Raw genomic sequence first — 18175 nt, forward strand, 5'->3', positions numbered from 1 at the left:
GTAGCAAAGGAAGGAGGGGAAAGCTTGTGGGGGAATACCTTTTTCTTTGTAAAGATGGCTAAGTGCTGTTTGTGTGAGCTGAAAGATGCTATAAAAGGTGTTTGTGAAAGTTGTAGACACAGGATTTTTTTTTAAAGTCTAGGAGAACTGTCTGCGCCCATAGAGCCAATAATGCTGCAGTTGTTTGTTGCTGGGCTTTTTGTTCAATAAAATTTATTTGTGGTGTGTTATTTGTAATTTGTGTAGATTTTTGTGTCACAGGCATGCCTAACCACTACCTGTTAGGTATTCCATTTATTTAAAGGTATACCATGCAGGATTTTTGTTGCTGTTTGTAACCAGCTTGCCAGTGAAAGTTAAAGCCAACCCCAGTGTTTCACCTTTATATATCTATGTATTTTTCTGTGCTGTGTCTCTTGGATTCTTGCTGCTTAAAGATCTGGCACCTGGTTGCCACCTTTTTATAAAGCCCCAATCTCACCTGTGCACTGTGGTGGCTACACACCTATAAATGTACCACCACACACATCTAATAGGTCATAAGTCTAAGGTCATGAGTCTATACAGTTTTTAGGAAAATCCTGCATAGCGTATCTTTAATGTTCTTCCTAAATGCTTCTGAACCCAGTTTGTAAACACTTCTGTTCTTTCAACCCCTGTAGGTAATGTGGGTATGCAACCTGTGCCGTAAACAGCAGGAGATTCTTACCAAATCAGGAGAATGGTTTTCGGGGTCAGGGGTGCGGCCTGGGAGCCTGGGCACCTCTGTGAACAACCCAGCCACTGGAGGTGAGGCCCAACGGGACAGGAAGCTACTCCGCTCCAGGTCCCAAGCCCCACCCTCCGGCACCAACACCAACGCAGGGCCACCGGACGGGACGCAGCCGCCCACTGGTGTCACTTCTGCCAAGGGTGCTGACACCATGCCCGGCTCCCGCTCCCAAAGTGAACCACCTAGAGAAAAGTAAGGCATTAACATACACACATTGAACACAGCCTCTGTGATTCACCTGTACATTTTTCATTGACATGATGGGAATAGGAGAATGGGAACCATATTTTTTTAAAACCCAGAAAGCCAGGCCTGCTTGTTGGCTAAAGCTCCTGTTGTTTTTTTAATCCCTTGGGTAAAAAAAAGAATAGATCTGTGTCTGTTCTAGCTTACCCAGTGGAGCAGCTGGGTCACAGTTTTTAGTCTTGAGAGGTCTTTGATTCAATCCCTTTGTTTTCATCAAGTGGGTGAGTAAGGTAAGAGTCGCTGTTAGTAGAAGTTTTAATCTGTTTGTGTAAATGTGACGGAGGTTTTGCAAATATAGAAAGGGATGTTCTTCAAACAAATGATGCATCTGGGTGTATAACACATTTTCAATCCAAACTAATCAAAGTGATGCTTGGTCAGTGGCCCTACACGCCAAAATATGACTCGCCAGGTACCCCTCCTGCATCAGTTTGGGAGATTCAGGGAAGGTGTGTTAATTAATACTCGTTGTATATAAGTCTTTTCAAAATTAACTTAAAGTGTAGGTAAGTACTTGGTCAGGTTAAGAAAAAATCATCATATGTCCTCTAACACACATCACTTGCAGAGTATTCTACACATACTAGCACATTACGCTGTCATTAAAATAGCACAACTGACTTTTGGTTTCACACAGGACACAACCAGCAGGCGCCTGGATGAAAGTCCAGTGTTTGTTTGACCAATCCACCTTCATTCCAACCCTCCTTGTGCAGACATTCTCGCTCTTTATAATACAGTAGTTGCTTTGGGTGTCAAAAATGCAGCCGCCCCACTGGAACTCATAACACCACTAAAGAATGCCTCTGTGCACTGATGTCTGACACCAAGGGCCTCTGACCAAACATTAGTATCTGACGAGTTGTGAATGAGATCAGGTTAGGGTTTTTTTCCCCCGTTAAAGGGTTTTTTTGGGGAGTTTTTCCTTATCCACTGTGAGGGTCCTAAGGACAGAGGGATGTTGTATGCTGTAAAGCCCTGTGAGGCAAATTGTGATTTGTGATATTGGGCTTTATAAATAAAATTGATTGATTGATTGATTGATTGGTTAATGTTTACAGCTATGTTTATAGACTATATTACACACTGGTATAATGAACTCTCTTGTCATACAGGAAAAGGCCAGTTTCCCTCCATGAACAAAATGGTAAAGGAGGAATGGGGCGTGGTAGTGGCCGTAGACCTGGTGGGAAGTTGCCATCTCAGTCATCACTGGATGAGCGAGTGGTTCCTGGGGACAGAGGTGAGAGACGCTTAGGAGACGGACGGAGGCTGGAGAAGATCCATTCTCAGGACTACGAGGATGGGGAGGGGAACTTGGGTCGTCCAGAAACACACCGGAGACGCCCAGAGGATGAGGAGCAGAGAGAGCGCCAGCGCCGCGAGGAGGAGTTCCAGAATCGTTATCGTAGTGATCCCAACCTGGCACGATACCCGGTAAAACCGCAGAAGGAGGAGCAGGAGATGCGTATGCATGCTAAGGTGTCCAAGGTCCGCCACGAACGACGACACAGTGATCTGGCTATCAACGAGGTCGGACTGGGGCCTGAAGGAGGGGGTAGTGGAAGTGGAGGGGAGGTGCCTGAAAACCGTCTGGCCAGGAGGGGTGGAGGTGGTGAGGGAGATCACAAGGCCCTCTTGGAGAACCACCGAGCCTACTCTGTGGATAGGACCGTGGGGGGTGGAGGGGGAGCTCCACCTGCAGGAGGTGGAGTGAGATCGGGACCCCAACCTGGGGGACCGGTGCCTCCAGACTGGGGCCCAAACAAAGGCCGCCTCGAGCTTGGTACAACACGGACACCAAGGGACAAGGGTGGGGATAACCTGCTGAGGAAGGACTCTCAGAGCTCGGACCAGTCGGAGTCTTTGCGGCCGCCCCCTCCACGGTCATACAAGAGCAAGCGCGGCGTCAACAAGAGGCAGATGTCCATCAGCAGCTCAGAGGAGGAAGGCGGCTCCACGCCCGAGTACACCAGCTGTGAGGACGTGGACATGGAAAGCGTCAGCGAGAAAGGTCAGTCAGACAGATGTGCTCAGTCCACTAGCTTACTGAGCTAAATCTAGCCACACTTACCTTGCACTGTTTGCCATCATCCATTCCCTCCTTATAAATATTTGTTGAAGCTACTTTTAAAGTCTCTATTTTCCAACTTACTTAAACTTGTTAATGAGCTGCTGCAGCTCTCACCTAGCTCACATGCTCACCCTTAATCTGCACACATGATCCTTATTTTGTCTACCTGAATAAGAACCAACCTTATTTTCCAACTTTTATTTCTGCATTTGTGGTATTCTCATCATCGTTGAGAGTGCTTTCAGACTTTGCCTCTACCACCTACTGTATACTCACTGTAGTGTGGGCAGGATTAGAGTCACAGGTTTGATGGCTAATTGTAGCTGCTAATTGATGTGCAGCTAATACTCCGAGAGACAGAAAGATCCTGACTGAATGATTGGACAAATGATCAGATGCACTGTAATATTTTCCTTCTTCCCACACTTAATGACGATAGCTCCCTAGCCCCAACACTAAAATAGCCTTGTAGTAGAAATAGGATAATGTGCAAAAAAAGCAGAGAGATATTTTGACTCCGAAGATTATTCTAATACCAGCACATTCTAATTTCGGACTGTAAAACTATACGATAAGTGATAGGATGAAGCACCCACCCAGCATACAGTGAATTACGATCCCTGTGTGTCATCTACACCTCTGTGCTGTGGCTAAACCCTGCTGCTCCCAGGACAGCTCTCATTTATTTGGAGAGTCCCTGTGATTTAGGCCAGCAGATTTGTGGAATTAGGTCAGTGGCTCGCATGCTATGTAATGCTTCGCAAACAGCCAGCTGCACCAGCCAACCATGGACCACCAGCTAAAATCGAGCCCGGCTGTGATTGCATGCTGCATGGAAACCGCTGGCTTCTCGATACCTATGTGCTTTGCGGCTCGCCGCTGTTAGAGAAGCGATGCTAGGCCGTGCTATGAGCCACGGGAGAGCGTCTAAGTTCAAGAGGCAGTAGGTAGAGTTAGCTGTGCTCTATCAGCTTATCTCTATCACTGGTCACAGAAGGGGCCTGTTCCAGATGTTTTAATCCAGATTACTATAACTCAGGGACTGGTAATGGGTAGATGGTGTGGATGGGGATTATTAGCTGTTTTAAACACTCTTTAGCTAGCTGGGCCTCAAAACAGGATGTCTCCTCTCATCTGTGGCATGAAGCAAGTTTCGCTGGATAATGTGCAGTATGTTTCCCTACATAGATGCATTAGGTTAAGTGAAATGGTGACACAGGATCAAGGCTTCTTTTTCTGTTTTTAGAAGAAATGGTATTTGAGGGAATGTGGTCGCGTTGGGGCTGGTGTCATCTGATTACATGATTAAGTCTAGACGTAACAGTCTTGGCAAGAGAGGCTTTGGTGTCAGGTGATGGTCTGGATGGTACTGCGGGGTTTATGAGATGTGATGAACAGCCTCATGGTATGTGCCTGCATTTAAAATGCGTCATTAATAAAGTGTAAACGCCTCAAAATTAAAACACTGGCATCTTTGTCGACTGCAACCCTCCTCCAATTAATAACACATCACATTTTACCACAACTATTTCATCAGTTTGACTGGCACTTTAAGGGACAGTTCCCCCTAAAATCAAAAATACATATTCTTCCTCTTACCTGAAGTGCTATTTAGCAGTCTAGATTGTTCTGGTGCTGGAGATATTGGCCGAAGAGATGTCTGCATTCTCTCAAATATAAAGAAACAATAGATGGCAGACACTTGTGATGCTAAAAGTGCCAAAAAATACATTTTAAAAACTCAACAGCAATGTCTCTTTCCAGAAACCATGACCCATCTACTCAAGATAATCCAGAGAACTTGTTGTGAGCAGGAGGAGCTATTCATGTAGGAGCTTTTTTTTCCTTCAAAACCCACCAACGGCATCGCTGCGTAGAAGGAAGCATGCATCTATATACTACTAGCTCACCTAGCACCACTGAGCTAGCTGACATTCCAGGTTGAGCGAGGAGGACATTGTTAATATTTAGGCAACATCTCACGCCCTCAAGAGCCCCTCGTTCAGGAGTAGATGCACTTTTCCTCCTGTCCTACATGAAATTGCTCTCAATAATGTCTATGGATTATCTATGGGTAGAAAAAGACTTTGCTGTTGAGTGGGCACTTTGAGCACCACAAGCTGAGTGCCATCTAGTTCCATTATATTGGAGGGAAGGCATCTCTATGGCCGATATCTCCAACACTTGCAACTCACAAGAAAACAATCTAGATGGATAAATAGCACTACAGGTAAAATGAACAAATTTGTATTTTTGATTTGGGCGTGAACTGCCCCTTTAATCTCAATATGCCCTCTTCTTCAGTGGTTTATTGGCACGAGACTAGAGAATTAATACCCGCTGATTGTTTGTTTCTATGCACCCGACTCCTAATGTTTGCATAACAGTAGTGGAAGGAATTTTCTGGAAATTTGTCTAAAATGTGAGCTCAATTTAGATGGAGACTTGGGCACTGACATATGATCACCTTTCAAGTTGATATTGTAAAAGTATTAGCAGACTGTCCTCTTACAGTTACTGTACAACAGCATCAGCAATCATTTGGAGTCGTGTTTTTGGCCACCTGGCATTGTTAATTGTGCCTGACTGAGCAGGATTAAACACTTTTCTAAAAGGTGAGCATAAGCTTTATTAGTTTTAAGATATAAATCAGGTAGATGAGATTTCACACACAGCAGAATAGACTGGTTGCACGTTCTACTGGATTACAGTCACTGATTCAGAAGTTAACATTCAAAAAGCTTAAAGGCTCAACTCCTGCCAGTGATCATCATGAGGAAATTATAATAGGAGTAAACAGGTGTAAAGTTGAGGTGTAGGTGTAGAATAGAGTGCAGCACAACCATCGAGGCAATGTGTGCACGCAGCTCGGATTACAAGCTCTGACACAAAACAGACATAATGTATAAGAGGATGTTGTTATGTAATTTTCATGCAGAAACAGTTATGTATATGTTCCAAGAATCCTCTTAGTTTCCCATTCTGCTCAACAAATTGCATCCCACCGGATGTACCAGTGCATCTTGGAGACGGAGGCTTTAATGACACAGCAGGTTTGAAGTCAAATGGATGCAGGGAGTGATTTGATGTAATTGGGTTACTTCCTTAGTGTAAAGAAGAAAACCAAGGTGATAATGGTGCTGGGGAAATGGAAGGGGAAGTCTGCTGTTGGGATGACACTGCGTCCCAGTGCACTTTAGCCACTCTTGAGTGTGAGATATTCCTACATTTACCAGAATTACTTCAAAAGTGCCCAGAGGACGAGCATGAACTTGTTGTACTGTACTGTATGTGTTGGCGCAAAGAGCAGTTGCTATGATGTGAGAAGAGAGTCACTGTTGACTTTTGGAGCATATGTTGTCTCTCTTTTCCATAATGTGGAGCATCAGTGTAAGTGTGAAGTTGAAGACAAAACTATTTCTTTAACTCTGATGCCAAATTCTGATATTTAGCACTTATGCTTTTGATTTTTTTTGTAATGTTAGTTTCTACTGTATTATTGCTAAAAGCAGCTTTGATCCAGCACCATCAAACATGATCTTGGTTGGCCTAAACTTGGTCATTTTAGTCACTCAGGGGCTCATAAACTATTACAGGAAGAATGCCATAAATACAAACTCACCGGATGATCAGCAATGCTCTTAGTAATCTTTAGGTGGGAAACATTTGTGGGTGGGTGCAAAGAGGTCCGACTCACTGGATGTAGACTGTCAGTGTTGGGAAAGCTATATTAAAACCAAAAGTTTACCAAACTACTACATATTTCCCAAACTCTATCTGAACTACTCTCAAAAGAGTAAAACTACTTCAACAAAGTACCTCAACTACACTGAAATGATCACAATCTGAGTCTGGAATCTCATGTTGTTGATGTGTTAAGGTGTGTTTGATTAGGAACTAGAGTCCAGTGTTTTAAAGAGAGGGCAGTGAGCAATTACTGGGGTGGAATCAGGAAAATTCACAGGCAATTTTAGTCAAGTAGCAAGTTATTAAATGACACCTGCTGTGGCCACGGAAATGTAACATTGTGCCATATTGTTTTGCAAAAAGACATAATTAGATTGCTCTGAATATGTAGTCTGTTATAAGCCACATGACCCAAAGTAGTTAATTACTTCAAAGGCTACATAGATCTGTTATCCAACTACTTCAAATTGTAGTTAAACTAGTAATTGAATTAGCCTGGTAAGACCATCCTGATGATGTGAGCTCAATATTCTGTTTCGCTCTCTGTATCAGTCTGGACTCGCTGCCACCCCAAACACTTTCAGTGGGTGGACAGAGCTCTGACAGACAAAGTCCTTCAGCCAATCAGCGTAACAAAACACCAGGGAACATCTTCATCACCAACGGAGCCAGTTGGTAAATCCAGCTTTTACTAAATCCAGTCAGACGAACAGCGAAAAACTTCTTTTTCTCACAAGAAACTACAGGAGCGCATACTCCTGTTCCTGTTCAACTGTTGTTATTGACTCTGTTTCTGCAATAACTTCACTTACTGCCATTTTTACTCTACTAACATTAAAATTAGCGCTTGTTAACTCAGTCCGTGATTGGCTGCTTACATTGTCAACTATGGTGTGGATCCCTGATTAGCCCTGATTACATTTTAATTTGTGGAAAGTGTTCAGGGTGACAGCATGTTTGTTGATCCTAAAGACCAAAAGGCCGCAACATCATCAAAATAAAAGAAATGCACATGGCGCCAGAGTGCGGGACACTTGTTTTCTATAAACAAGTCTACTGTCAGTGATCAGCACCTCATTATAATTCTTGGTGTGCGTTCCTTTTATATTTTAAATAGGGTGGTAGCGGGGCCAGATTGATATAGAGAGTGAAACAGAATGGTCTTACCAGGCTATTATTAAACTACATGTAGTTAACAACTCCCCAACACTGTTTCTGTGGCTATGAGCCAGTTGGCAGGCTACTTTGGCCGACATTCTCCTCCCCTTAAGCGACATGCCTTTGACCGTTTTCAAATCCCCTTTGCTACGGGAAACAACAACTCAGCTAAAAACCTACAAATGAAAATAGCGACTTTTGATGAAGGTTTGGAACGTGCAACAGGGCATGCCTGCTTTGTTCTTTTGGTGAATTGTGTTAAAGATCTACACCGAATAAAACCCCTCGAAAAAGCTTGTAATCCGTCTCACAGGACTCTCATGCCTAATGTCGATTCGTTTTCTGACACACTGGTCTGAGATCTTTTGGCCCGGAAGTAGAATGTGCCTGTGACATTGACCTCCCATGATCCGTTCCATTTCACACCAGCTTCTACGATATACAAATAAAGTATTCTTATAATAATGTTTGGCTAGAGTCACATAGAGCCAGCAGATTGTCTGGGGTCGAGCTACTCCAGAGCTAAAATACAGCCAAGCGTCACATCTAGGCACCGACTGTCAAATTGTGTTTGTTTTTTCATCAGTAAAAGTCGAATCACACAGTGCCTTTATTAAATCTAATGCCTGTAGGCTTTGTGTAAGGATGTAAGGTTAGGTTGAACTTACCACACCTGGTTGAAATGAACATGACTGAAGTTGTAACTTGTGTTAAATAGCACTAAAAGAAAGTGACATTGAATTAGCCCATGCTGTTACTTAGATAGTTTGATGAGAACTTGTGGAGGGGAGCGTAAAGCAGTTTGACAGGAGTTCAAGATCATGTGATGGAGAGATTTTTTTTACATATAATGTCAGAGGGATTTTGTTGAGCTTGATAATTGTAGTGGCTGCAATTGGTAAAATAGCAGACAGAGCAGAAGAGGAGTACAGGCTCTGACACACACACACACACACACACACACACACACACGCACAGACACAGACACACACTGTTTATCAAGAACAATACTACGTTAATACCTGCAAAGAGCTGATGCTTTGATGTAGCATCAGTTAGAAGAGCAGCCCAGATTTTGTAATCTGCCCAGCGTGTTCATTCTCCAAAACCAAAAAGCCCCACTCAGCACTTCAAACTGTGGCGTCAGCATTTATCCTCTCAAGCATTCTCAGTGGACTTTCCGATTTCAGATTAGAAGCACTGGAGTCATGTCTACTCAGAGTTTTTCCTTATTTTCTGATCTCCAGAGCAATCATTTTCCATTTGCTTCTCAGTGAATACAACTAGAAATGTTTTGACAAACAGCACGTTATGTGTTGCATGTTTTTACCATAAAGCTTAACCTCTACTCTCCCTCCCCTCCCAGCTCTCCTTTGCCAGAAACTTCCATTGAATCATTCATCTCACTCTGTGCCAGGCTCAAACATTTCTCTTACCTTGAAACTGAAGTTCCTCAAAGTCTTTTAAAATCCACATCTGATGTCATCTTGCTGTTATTTTATTCCCGTGGTGGGGAAGTGGCCACAGATCTTGCAGGCTTCTCTGGTCTGTTACTGGGCCAGTTAGTTCTTCTACTTCAGCTGACCATCTGTCAGTGTTAAGAAGAGCTGGGATACTCCAACAGTCACTAGTGGCTTTGTTCCTGGCTCGCACAGTTTGACTATGAATTAATTTTTGTAGCTGTGGTTCTGTAATGACACTTTCATTGGCTTTTCTCAGTACCATTATTATATAACTTTTTGTGTTTTTGTGATTCTGTTTCCTTCTATTTAACATGCAATTTCCAATAGAGCATAACAATTTCAGGAGTTATGTTCCACACAAGGAAAGTAAGGCAGGCCTGTCCATTGTTGCCTCATGTATACTCTGATGGCGGTCCAGTTGACCAAAAATTGACCGAAAGCTCAACAATAATGTGATGCACTGCATAGATGCAAGTGCAGAAATCTTCAGTACCATTTTGGACTTACTGATGTTTCCAGCACCTTGCCAGGACCGAGCTGGGTAGAGCGGTGGTTGTTCAGAGAATTCTATAAATACATTCAACCTAATCATCAGAATAAATGTTTCTGCAAATCATGAATATATTACATTTGTACGTTATGGATGGCAAAAGATCATGTTTTAAAATATCCGGTTCTGGTGGTACAGTCCCGGCTGGAAATGCAGTGATGCCACTGTAAAAAACAACTGTTTTTTTGTGGCACTACCCTGACTGGAAACACCGCAATGGGTGGCTAAAAAACGACCACTCTTGTTGTTTGTTGGTCTTGAACAGTGCTCTGCAGCCTGGCAGACATCTGGTGAATGGTGGATACCACACAATCCAACATCCCCCTCACCTCCCAGTGAGAAAGCCAACTCATATACTACGTCTCTTTAGAAATGTTGATATGATATGTATGAAACGTACAATGCCAACATTTTCCTCTGCTGACAGGGCTGATACATTTAATGAATTGCTTCAGTGAAGTGTGTATTTGACTTTAATTTTTCAGTTTGCATATATATATATATATATGTAATTTCATTTGGTGGTCCATTTCAGCCAAAATACAGAAGTGGAAGAATGAACGGAAAGTCTGTCATCTAAATTGATGGATCTATACACTTTGTTTTTTTCGAGTAAGAAGTTTTTCACAGTCTTGCAGACCAACTTTAACCAACAGTAGCAGCATTTATCATAAAATTTAATGATGATAAAAATAATGTCCAGTAGACAGTTGAGAAAGTATTTGCTCGAATATCCAACATTGAGCTATAAGCTTCTTCACGACTGAAATACCAGGCAGCACTGATGGATTATTATGGAGGTGCAGCTTGGTCTCACTCCCAGAGCATCACAATACGCATTTTGGGCAGTGTCGGTATAATGATGGTGTTGATGTCCTGTGTGTAACTCAAGTCAGCGTTTAATTATTTTGTCACGTCATTCGTTTGTCACCTGTTAGTCACCCATTAGTCATGTAAGCCTGCTGATGTGACTAACATCAACCATGATTTTTCTGCTAACCCTGACCAAGTAGTCTTGCTGTCTGAACCTAACTGCTGACCGCCTCTTTGTCACGTGAGTTGACTAACTTAACTAACTGCTGACCCCTTCTGTGTTAAGATACAATGCAAAAGGGTTTCTGCCCAAGCATCAAAATGTGATCAAGTTGGAGATGATGTGCTCCACTGGAAAATGTGTCAAGGCAGAGATGGTTCATACATGGTTCTTGCCAAAAGAAGTATAGCTTCGGGCATTCCCATACTATGTTTAGAAAAATGACCTGTGTGTCGGGTGGGAAGGATGTATAAGAAGGACAGGAAGACAAAGTCTTTATACCTGAAACTAAAACTGTAGAGTACGATATACTTTTACCGCACATAAAAGATGCATTTCTCCTAAGAGAGGCCAAGTAACCCACGTCATCTTTCCTTTTGCAGGTGACTGGGACTGTCATTCTCTAGATCCTACAGTGTGGCATGTAAGTTTCAGCAAAACATGACAGATTCAGAGCATCAATGCTGCCTACACCCTGAATACTTACAGTAACTTACATGCAAAGAGACACACAATTCTTTAGTGCATTAAAAAAAAACAAATCAAAGGTTACACACAAGTACATGTAATTAACTGAGGACATTAACCATTTCCTTCTCATTTCTCCTCCACATTCTTCCATACCCTCCTTTACAATGCCTCAAAACTCTTTCCTGTAGCATCCAGTTACATGGCAGCCATCCAAAGAGGGTGACCACCTAATCGGACGCATCACGCTAAGCAAGAGGTCGGCAATGCCCCGCGAGGCTGGCTCCCTCCTCGGCCTAAAAGTAAGCAGCGGGTCACTTAGATTCAGACCTGAATATTTTGTTAGTGTTTGTTTTAACCTCAGTTAGTTCAAACTAGAAATAGTGATGTTTTTAATCTTGTGACACTGTGGTGTACTGGGTAACAAACATTTAAAGGTGAAGATTATTCCACAACACAGATATGCAAAGTGGTGCCTGTTGAGCAAAAACTGAATTCCACAGAAAACATAAAAATGGTAACATGAACCTCTGTTCCCTTTCTCCTCTTTGTGTGCAGGTGGTAGGAGGGAAGATGACAGAGACAGGGAGACTTGGGGCCTTTATCACCAAAGTCAAGAAAGGCAGCCTTGCAGATGTTGTGGGACACCTACGAGCAGGTGCTATATTGCTTCTATGCAGGAGCTACTGTATTTTATGTAAACTTGGTTGATAACAGTTCAGTTGAGAGGCTGATTTTCACAGTAAGGCTGAATTTAAAATGTATATCTGTGTGGGCGTGGACACCAAAAGTTCAAATACCAGCTGTGGACCAACTTTGTTAGCCACTGTTTAGTCCTATTTGTTATTTGAGCACCCTTATGTTTCCCTTGTGTTGTGTTTCAACTCATGTGATGATGTACGGAGTGGTGAAGTTACAGAGCTGCATTTCCACCAAGCACTTTCAGTGTCGTAAAACCTGTATGGACATGCATCTAAACCCCAGATCTGATTAGCGTTTCCAAGAAGGGTTGTTACCAGACAGTAATAGCCCTGTTACCGCTCCATTCAGCTCTCGATGTATTTCCTCTTTGCTGATGATGCAGAGGAACGTCTGCAACTCACTGATTGACCACAGAATTGGATTGCATACCGACTTTTTCATGTTTAGAGTCTCTGTTGTAATTGATGGAATTATGTAAAAATAGCGAGTTTGTTGTTTATGCATTGAGTCCTTGTCGAGCACGATTGATGATTCTCTATTGTCCAATCAACACACCTTTTGGTATAGGATTGGTGTGTTTGACCTCAACAGAGCTGTAATGGTAAAATGGGATGAAATGGAACAGTTATGTCGGTACCATCCACAACTTTTGAACTTTTGAATTTTAGTCCCCTGTCCTCTACCACCGAAAGTGGTCTGCAGTCCATGGGAATCAATTTGCAAGGGAGTTTGTTAGTCAGTCACAGGCAGACTTACTCAGTTTGCATCTGAACGCCTGGTCTAGCGTGGCTTGACAACGCTGGCTGCTAGCACTAGCATCAGAGGCTGTGCTAGCTCAGACCACTGCGTTTGCTGCTAAATATTTTGTGTTGAGGTGATATTTCAGGCTTGAAGTACTCCGATAGTACAAAAATTCCTTACTGCAGAAATTGTAGAGAACGGTGCTCCTATGAACAGTTCCATTAGGCATTTATTAAATGTTAATGTTCCATTTAAGATGCCAAGCAGCGTCTTCTTGTCTGCCTCATGTGACAAAGGTACTGTGGCCTTTAATGACGCACCGGGTCAATGGCCACCACAGAATGCGATTAATCAACATTAATTCTTTAAGTTCTGATTTTAAGTGTTATTTTTTCTGTGATTAATGAATTGAAATAAATGCATTATTTTGACATCCCTAAAAAATATGCATAATAGCTGCATTGGCATTACAGTCCTACAACAAAAGTGTCCCATATTGTAAAAAGTCAGATTTCTAGAATTTTAGAAACCCAAAATACAAGTATACAACTAAAAATCAGCATAAAATGGGACCTTTATAAATTCAGTTTGATTTTAAGATACCATTGTCTGTTAGTAACTGGCTTTTTCTAGCCAGATGTACTGTGAGCTGAGCCTCAGGCTGGATCATCATTGTGTATGTCGGCCATCTTGGTTCCAGGTGACGAGGTGCTTCAGTGGAACGGGAAATCGTTGCCCGGAGCAACAAAGAAAGAAGTGTACAACATTATCCTTGAATCCAAGGCTGAACCTCAAGTGGAAATAGTTGTTTCAAGACCTATAGGGTAAGATTAACATCATCAATGTGTGATAATTATCATGAAAGTACTTGAGCGATTGTTTTGACAGACACTTTGATATGTCTCCTTCCTTTATCTCAAAGCTCCATACACCGAATTATGTCCAAAAACTTCTTGAGAAAAGTGTATAGAGCATATCAGTAAGTAGAGCTGATTCAATGGGTGGAGCCCCTTCCCTTCATATCTTCCCTGAACTCCTGAGATTCAAGAAAATGATCCCTTTTTCCAGCTCTCCTTTTCTCCTCTACTACCCAACATGTTCAACATGTTGATGTGTATCTGGTTCACTGCTCGCTCCTCTTCTACCGTGCAACTGTGTGTTGACATGAGTCTTTTACTCATTCATTTTTAAAAAATGAATGTAACTAAAACTTAAGTTCTGACTTAAGTGTGTATTTACATCACAAGTATCATGATGTATATTCTGTGCATTTAAAGTTAAAGAGTTGACTTGCTCTTTTTTGCTTTTTACAGAGACATCCCAAGAATCCCAGAGTCATCCCATCCTCCTCTAGAATCTAGTAAGTGTTTTTACGTGCAGCTTTATTAGCTATGTATGTAACTTCCATTTCTTCCTGCTTACGTAAGTTGCTCTGAGAGAGCTACTCTCTTTACCAATCGTTTCAGGAAAGGTAAGTATTGCTTTACAGTCTATTTGTGATGGTAGGAGGGGATGGGGCAGCAGTAGCTGATTGCTGATGATCAGATGTTGCTGCCGTTTGATGCAACGCTGAAGGACCATCTCTGTGAGGCCTTCTCGTCCTGCTCTCTCTGCCTGGTTAGCACAAGCTAACACAACAGCTGCAGCTAACATCTAACTCTGAGCCGTTGAACGGTTCCAACAATCTCACAATGACACTGAAACGGCTCCACTCTTTTAAACCAAATGATAAATGTTGGGTAACCTTAGCTAACAGTTGGCCCTGTCACTGGGTGTGACTACATTTCAGGTGTGTAGTTCACACTCCCACAGCAGTAGTCTCATGATAACTGGGGGAAAGCAAGAGCAGCTCAAGAGGTTGAGCGAATCTATATGCTGTGTGCAGCTCTGCAATTATACGACATTTTAAATCCTCAAATTTGCGGGAAAGTTGTGGTGATTTGACAAAATTGCAGGTTGCACAGAATTCATGCGGATTGAATTTGCGTTAACTGTTGTGATAACGACATCTCAGCATTCTGGAGGGGGTCCTTTGTATTTTAATGTATGCTCTAATTACAGATTTTGTAGCTGATTGTGCTTTTTTTCTCTTTGATTTATTTTAACAACTGTTGTTCTCTTCAACAGCGGGCTCCAGTTCCTTTGAGTCACAAAAGATGGATCGTCCCTCGATATCAGTGATGTCCCCTACCAGCCCCGGGACCCTCCGAGACCTTCCTCTGGTACTGCCTGGACAGCTCTCTGTGAGTATCTGAAAGATGTGGTATATGGTTCATGTCAATGGATTAAGATCGGAATGCAGCACTGGCCAGATGAATGAGCATGGGCCACATATTTCTGTCCAAAACTGAGCCCAACCCAGACCCAACACGCCAACAAATTTTGTTTGACTTCTCCTTAGCTAGCTAACATTAACTTGCCTGAATATTTACCACCTGAAATAGCCTATGCGTTGTCATGTAAATAACAAATCCAGCACTGAAGAAGAAGCAGCCCAACACAGACATTAGGCTGAACACGACCCAACCCGAACATCATTTGTAAATATTTATCCAAACCCTGCCGGACCTGTCGGATCCTGTTGAACTTGGGTCAGGGTATCCGTATTGTAATACAGATATGGATGGAATCTAAGCCGCAACCAATGGGACTGTAAAATGAAGCCAACACAGAAGTGCCAAAAACAGCAGTTCTTTGAATGGCCACTTGAGGCTGGCTCCTGAAGCCAGTCAGTCCCCATAGACCCCCATGTTAAAATGCCCAACTTTACAGCAGAAATGAACATGATTACAGCCTGGTACAACAAAACTGTTTTTGGTATCTATTGCTAGTTTTCCCTTTGTGACAACTGTAGGGGGCATGAATTTTTATGTAACTCACCCGTATGCATTTTATTAATGCTTAAAGCTACGTAGAATAAAGGGCGGGCTGCTTTGAGTGACAGGCTGTCTATCTATTGTCAGATAGACTTCTCCACAGCTCCAGCCTCTTGCCCAAATATGGTAATTTATGGCTCAAAAATAACCACGATGGTGACGACTTAAATGCTGAACTTTAGGCTTTAAAACAGGAGTCCACAATCGAATTGGTGATGTCACGGTAGCTGCGTCCATTATTTTTACAGTCTGTGGTCTTCATACATTTGTTCAGGTGAAGCTGTGGTACGACAAAGTGGGCCATCAGTTGATCGTCAACGTCCTTCAAGCCATAGACCTGCCACCCCGACCAGACGGACGACCTCGTAACCCCTATGTAAAGATGTACTTCTTGCCTGATAGGAGGTAAGGTTATTGTATTGTAGCTCCATATCACAAGTACAGTACATCAGTAATTACATACATGACAAATGAGATTCAAGCCAGCAGTAAGGAACATAATCAAAGGAATATTGATCTGCTTCACCTTAGAGTTGTCTATTATATGTTCATGTTCAGACACAAGCGTACCCCTTGTAATCTAAATCCTGTGTGTTCACGCCTTTGTTCCAGCGATAAGAGTAAACGACGGACTAAAACAGTGAAGAAGAGCGCTGAGCCCAAGTGGAACCAGACCTTCTTATATTCCCACGTTCACCGACGGGACTTCAGAGAGCGCATGCTGGAGATCACAGTATGGGACCAGCCCAGAGTCCAGGAGGAGGAGAGTGAATTCCTGGGAGAGGTGGGACAGACATGATACCCATTTACCATGTAATATAATAATGATTTGAAGATAGAGCTTTTGCTTCTAGATTACATGTCTTTCTTAATACAGCTACCATGTGGGAGATTTCAGCCCAGTTGCCAGAAGAAAATGTTAGCACTGTACATTTCCATAAACCACAAATAAGTTACATTTGCATGTCTTATACGTATTACATCAGTGATTCTGAAGTGACATAATATATGAGCTGACTTCAGAAGGTGGAGGGGATGAATGATGGTGTCTCACCTGGGCGAAATGCCTGCCAAGATGCAGACCACTGTTTGAGACCTACAAAGAAAAAATGTGGTTGTAGTTTAGGAAGTTCCTGCTATTTTTCCAGAGACTTTTTAGGCCAGTAAAGTGTATGATCTTTTAGTGAGACATTGCTGCTCTCCCTGCTGTTATTGTGGCCCCCGCAAACCAGGGTTTTAAGCCAAAACAGGATCTTTTCCAAACTTAACCAATGTTAACAACAGGGTAATAATATTTTTAAATTTACAAAAATCATGAATGCTTTTTAAAATTTGTATTTATTTGTTTAAACAAGTTTGTTAAAATGTAACTTGGCTGATAAACTAAGCTAACATTAGCTAATATTAGCATAGTAAGCTTGCCTTAGCCTGGACTTTTCTTCTTTGTGCAACAAGTTTGAAGTTGTTGTGTCTATGTCTGTAAGTTTCGATCTGCACGTTTTGCATACTGCAGTTTGATTTGTTGACCACCACATAGTTTTGTACATGAACAAAATTTATATCATTTTTTCCAACTGGTGCTCAGTAACATAATGTCAGTTCTTCATGGTTCTCTTCTGCATCTTGATTGGATGCTGTCGGATTGGTTCTTGAGAATACAGTTTTGACTTTCTGGGAGAGAATAGCGTTTCTATTAGTTGATTTAGGAAATGACATTAAAATGAATTGACTCATGGCACACTTTTTAAAAGACACACTTTTTAATCTTGGGCTTGGAGGAAGGTTCCAAGTATTTCAAGTCAAAAGGCACAAGTCCAAGTGAAGTCATTGGTGTTAAAGTCCAAGTCAAGTTGCAAGTCTTTTATTGATCTTGTCAAGTCGTGTCTAAAGTCATCAAATTTGTGACTTAAGTCTGACTCCAGTCCAAGTCATATGACTTGAATCCATACCTTTGCTACCTGGTTGAACTTGTTACAACTCATCATTTGTAATTTCTGTGTGTTGGGAATTGCTGCACTAAAGATCCACGATTGAAGTGGTTCCACAGACACGCAGTCCCAGCTGTCCATACATCTCTGATAATAAGAAGTGGATCTTCCCACCTCTTTTGCTCATGCATTTGCCTCTTCCACCTTTCTTTCTGTCCTCTCTCAGATCCTGATAGAGTTGGAGACGGCCCTGCTGGACGACATTCCTCATTGGTATAAACTCCAAACACATGACATGTCCTCTATACCTCTGCCCCAGCCCTCCCCGTACCTCCCACGCAGACACGTCCATGGAGACAGCCCCAGCAAGAAACTACAGAGTATGTGTGGTTATATACGGTATTTTTCAGGCTGTGTGTGTATGAATATGTGCGTATGACTTAATCCCTGTTTTTGAACCTATAGTGGGTCTGAGTG

General features: G+C 42.3%; 1 protein-coding gene across 13 annotated transcripts in view; it reads left to right on the forward strand.

Moving 5' to 3' along the window:
* The window catches only part of rims1b (regulating synaptic membrane exocytosis 1b), a 95380-nt gene that overhangs the window by 47271 nt on the left and 29934 nt on the right, over positions 1 to 18175 (forward strand). For all 13 annotated transcript variants that reach the window (XM_049571782.1, XM_049571781.1, XM_049571769.1 and 10 more), the window contains 11 exons: positions 663 to 964; positions 2134 to 3032; positions 11367 to 11407; positions 11643 to 11753; positions 12010 to 12109; positions 13595 to 13718; positions 14208 to 14254; positions 15022 to 15137; positions 16045 to 16175; positions 16383 to 16554; positions 17925 to 18078. In XM_049571782.1, the coding sequence (XP_049427739.1) occupies positions 663 to 964; positions 2134 to 3032; positions 11367 to 11407; positions 11643 to 11753; positions 12010 to 12109; positions 13595 to 13718; positions 14208 to 14254; positions 15022 to 15137; positions 16045 to 16175; positions 16383 to 16554; positions 17925 to 18078 (2197 nt within the window). The remainder of the gene's footprint in view (positions 1 to 662; positions 965 to 2133; positions 3033 to 11366; positions 11408 to 11642; positions 11754 to 12009; positions 12110 to 13594; positions 13719 to 14207; positions 14255 to 15021; positions 15138 to 16044; positions 16176 to 16382; positions 16555 to 17924; positions 18079 to 18175) is intronic.

The sequence above is a fragment of the Epinephelus fuscoguttatus genome, linkage group LG3, assembly GCF_011397635.1.
Source record: "Epinephelus fuscoguttatus linkage group LG3, E.fuscoguttatus.final_Chr_v1".
NCBI lineage: Eukaryota > Metazoa > Chordata > Actinopteri > Perciformes > Serranidae > Epinephelus > Epinephelus fuscoguttatus.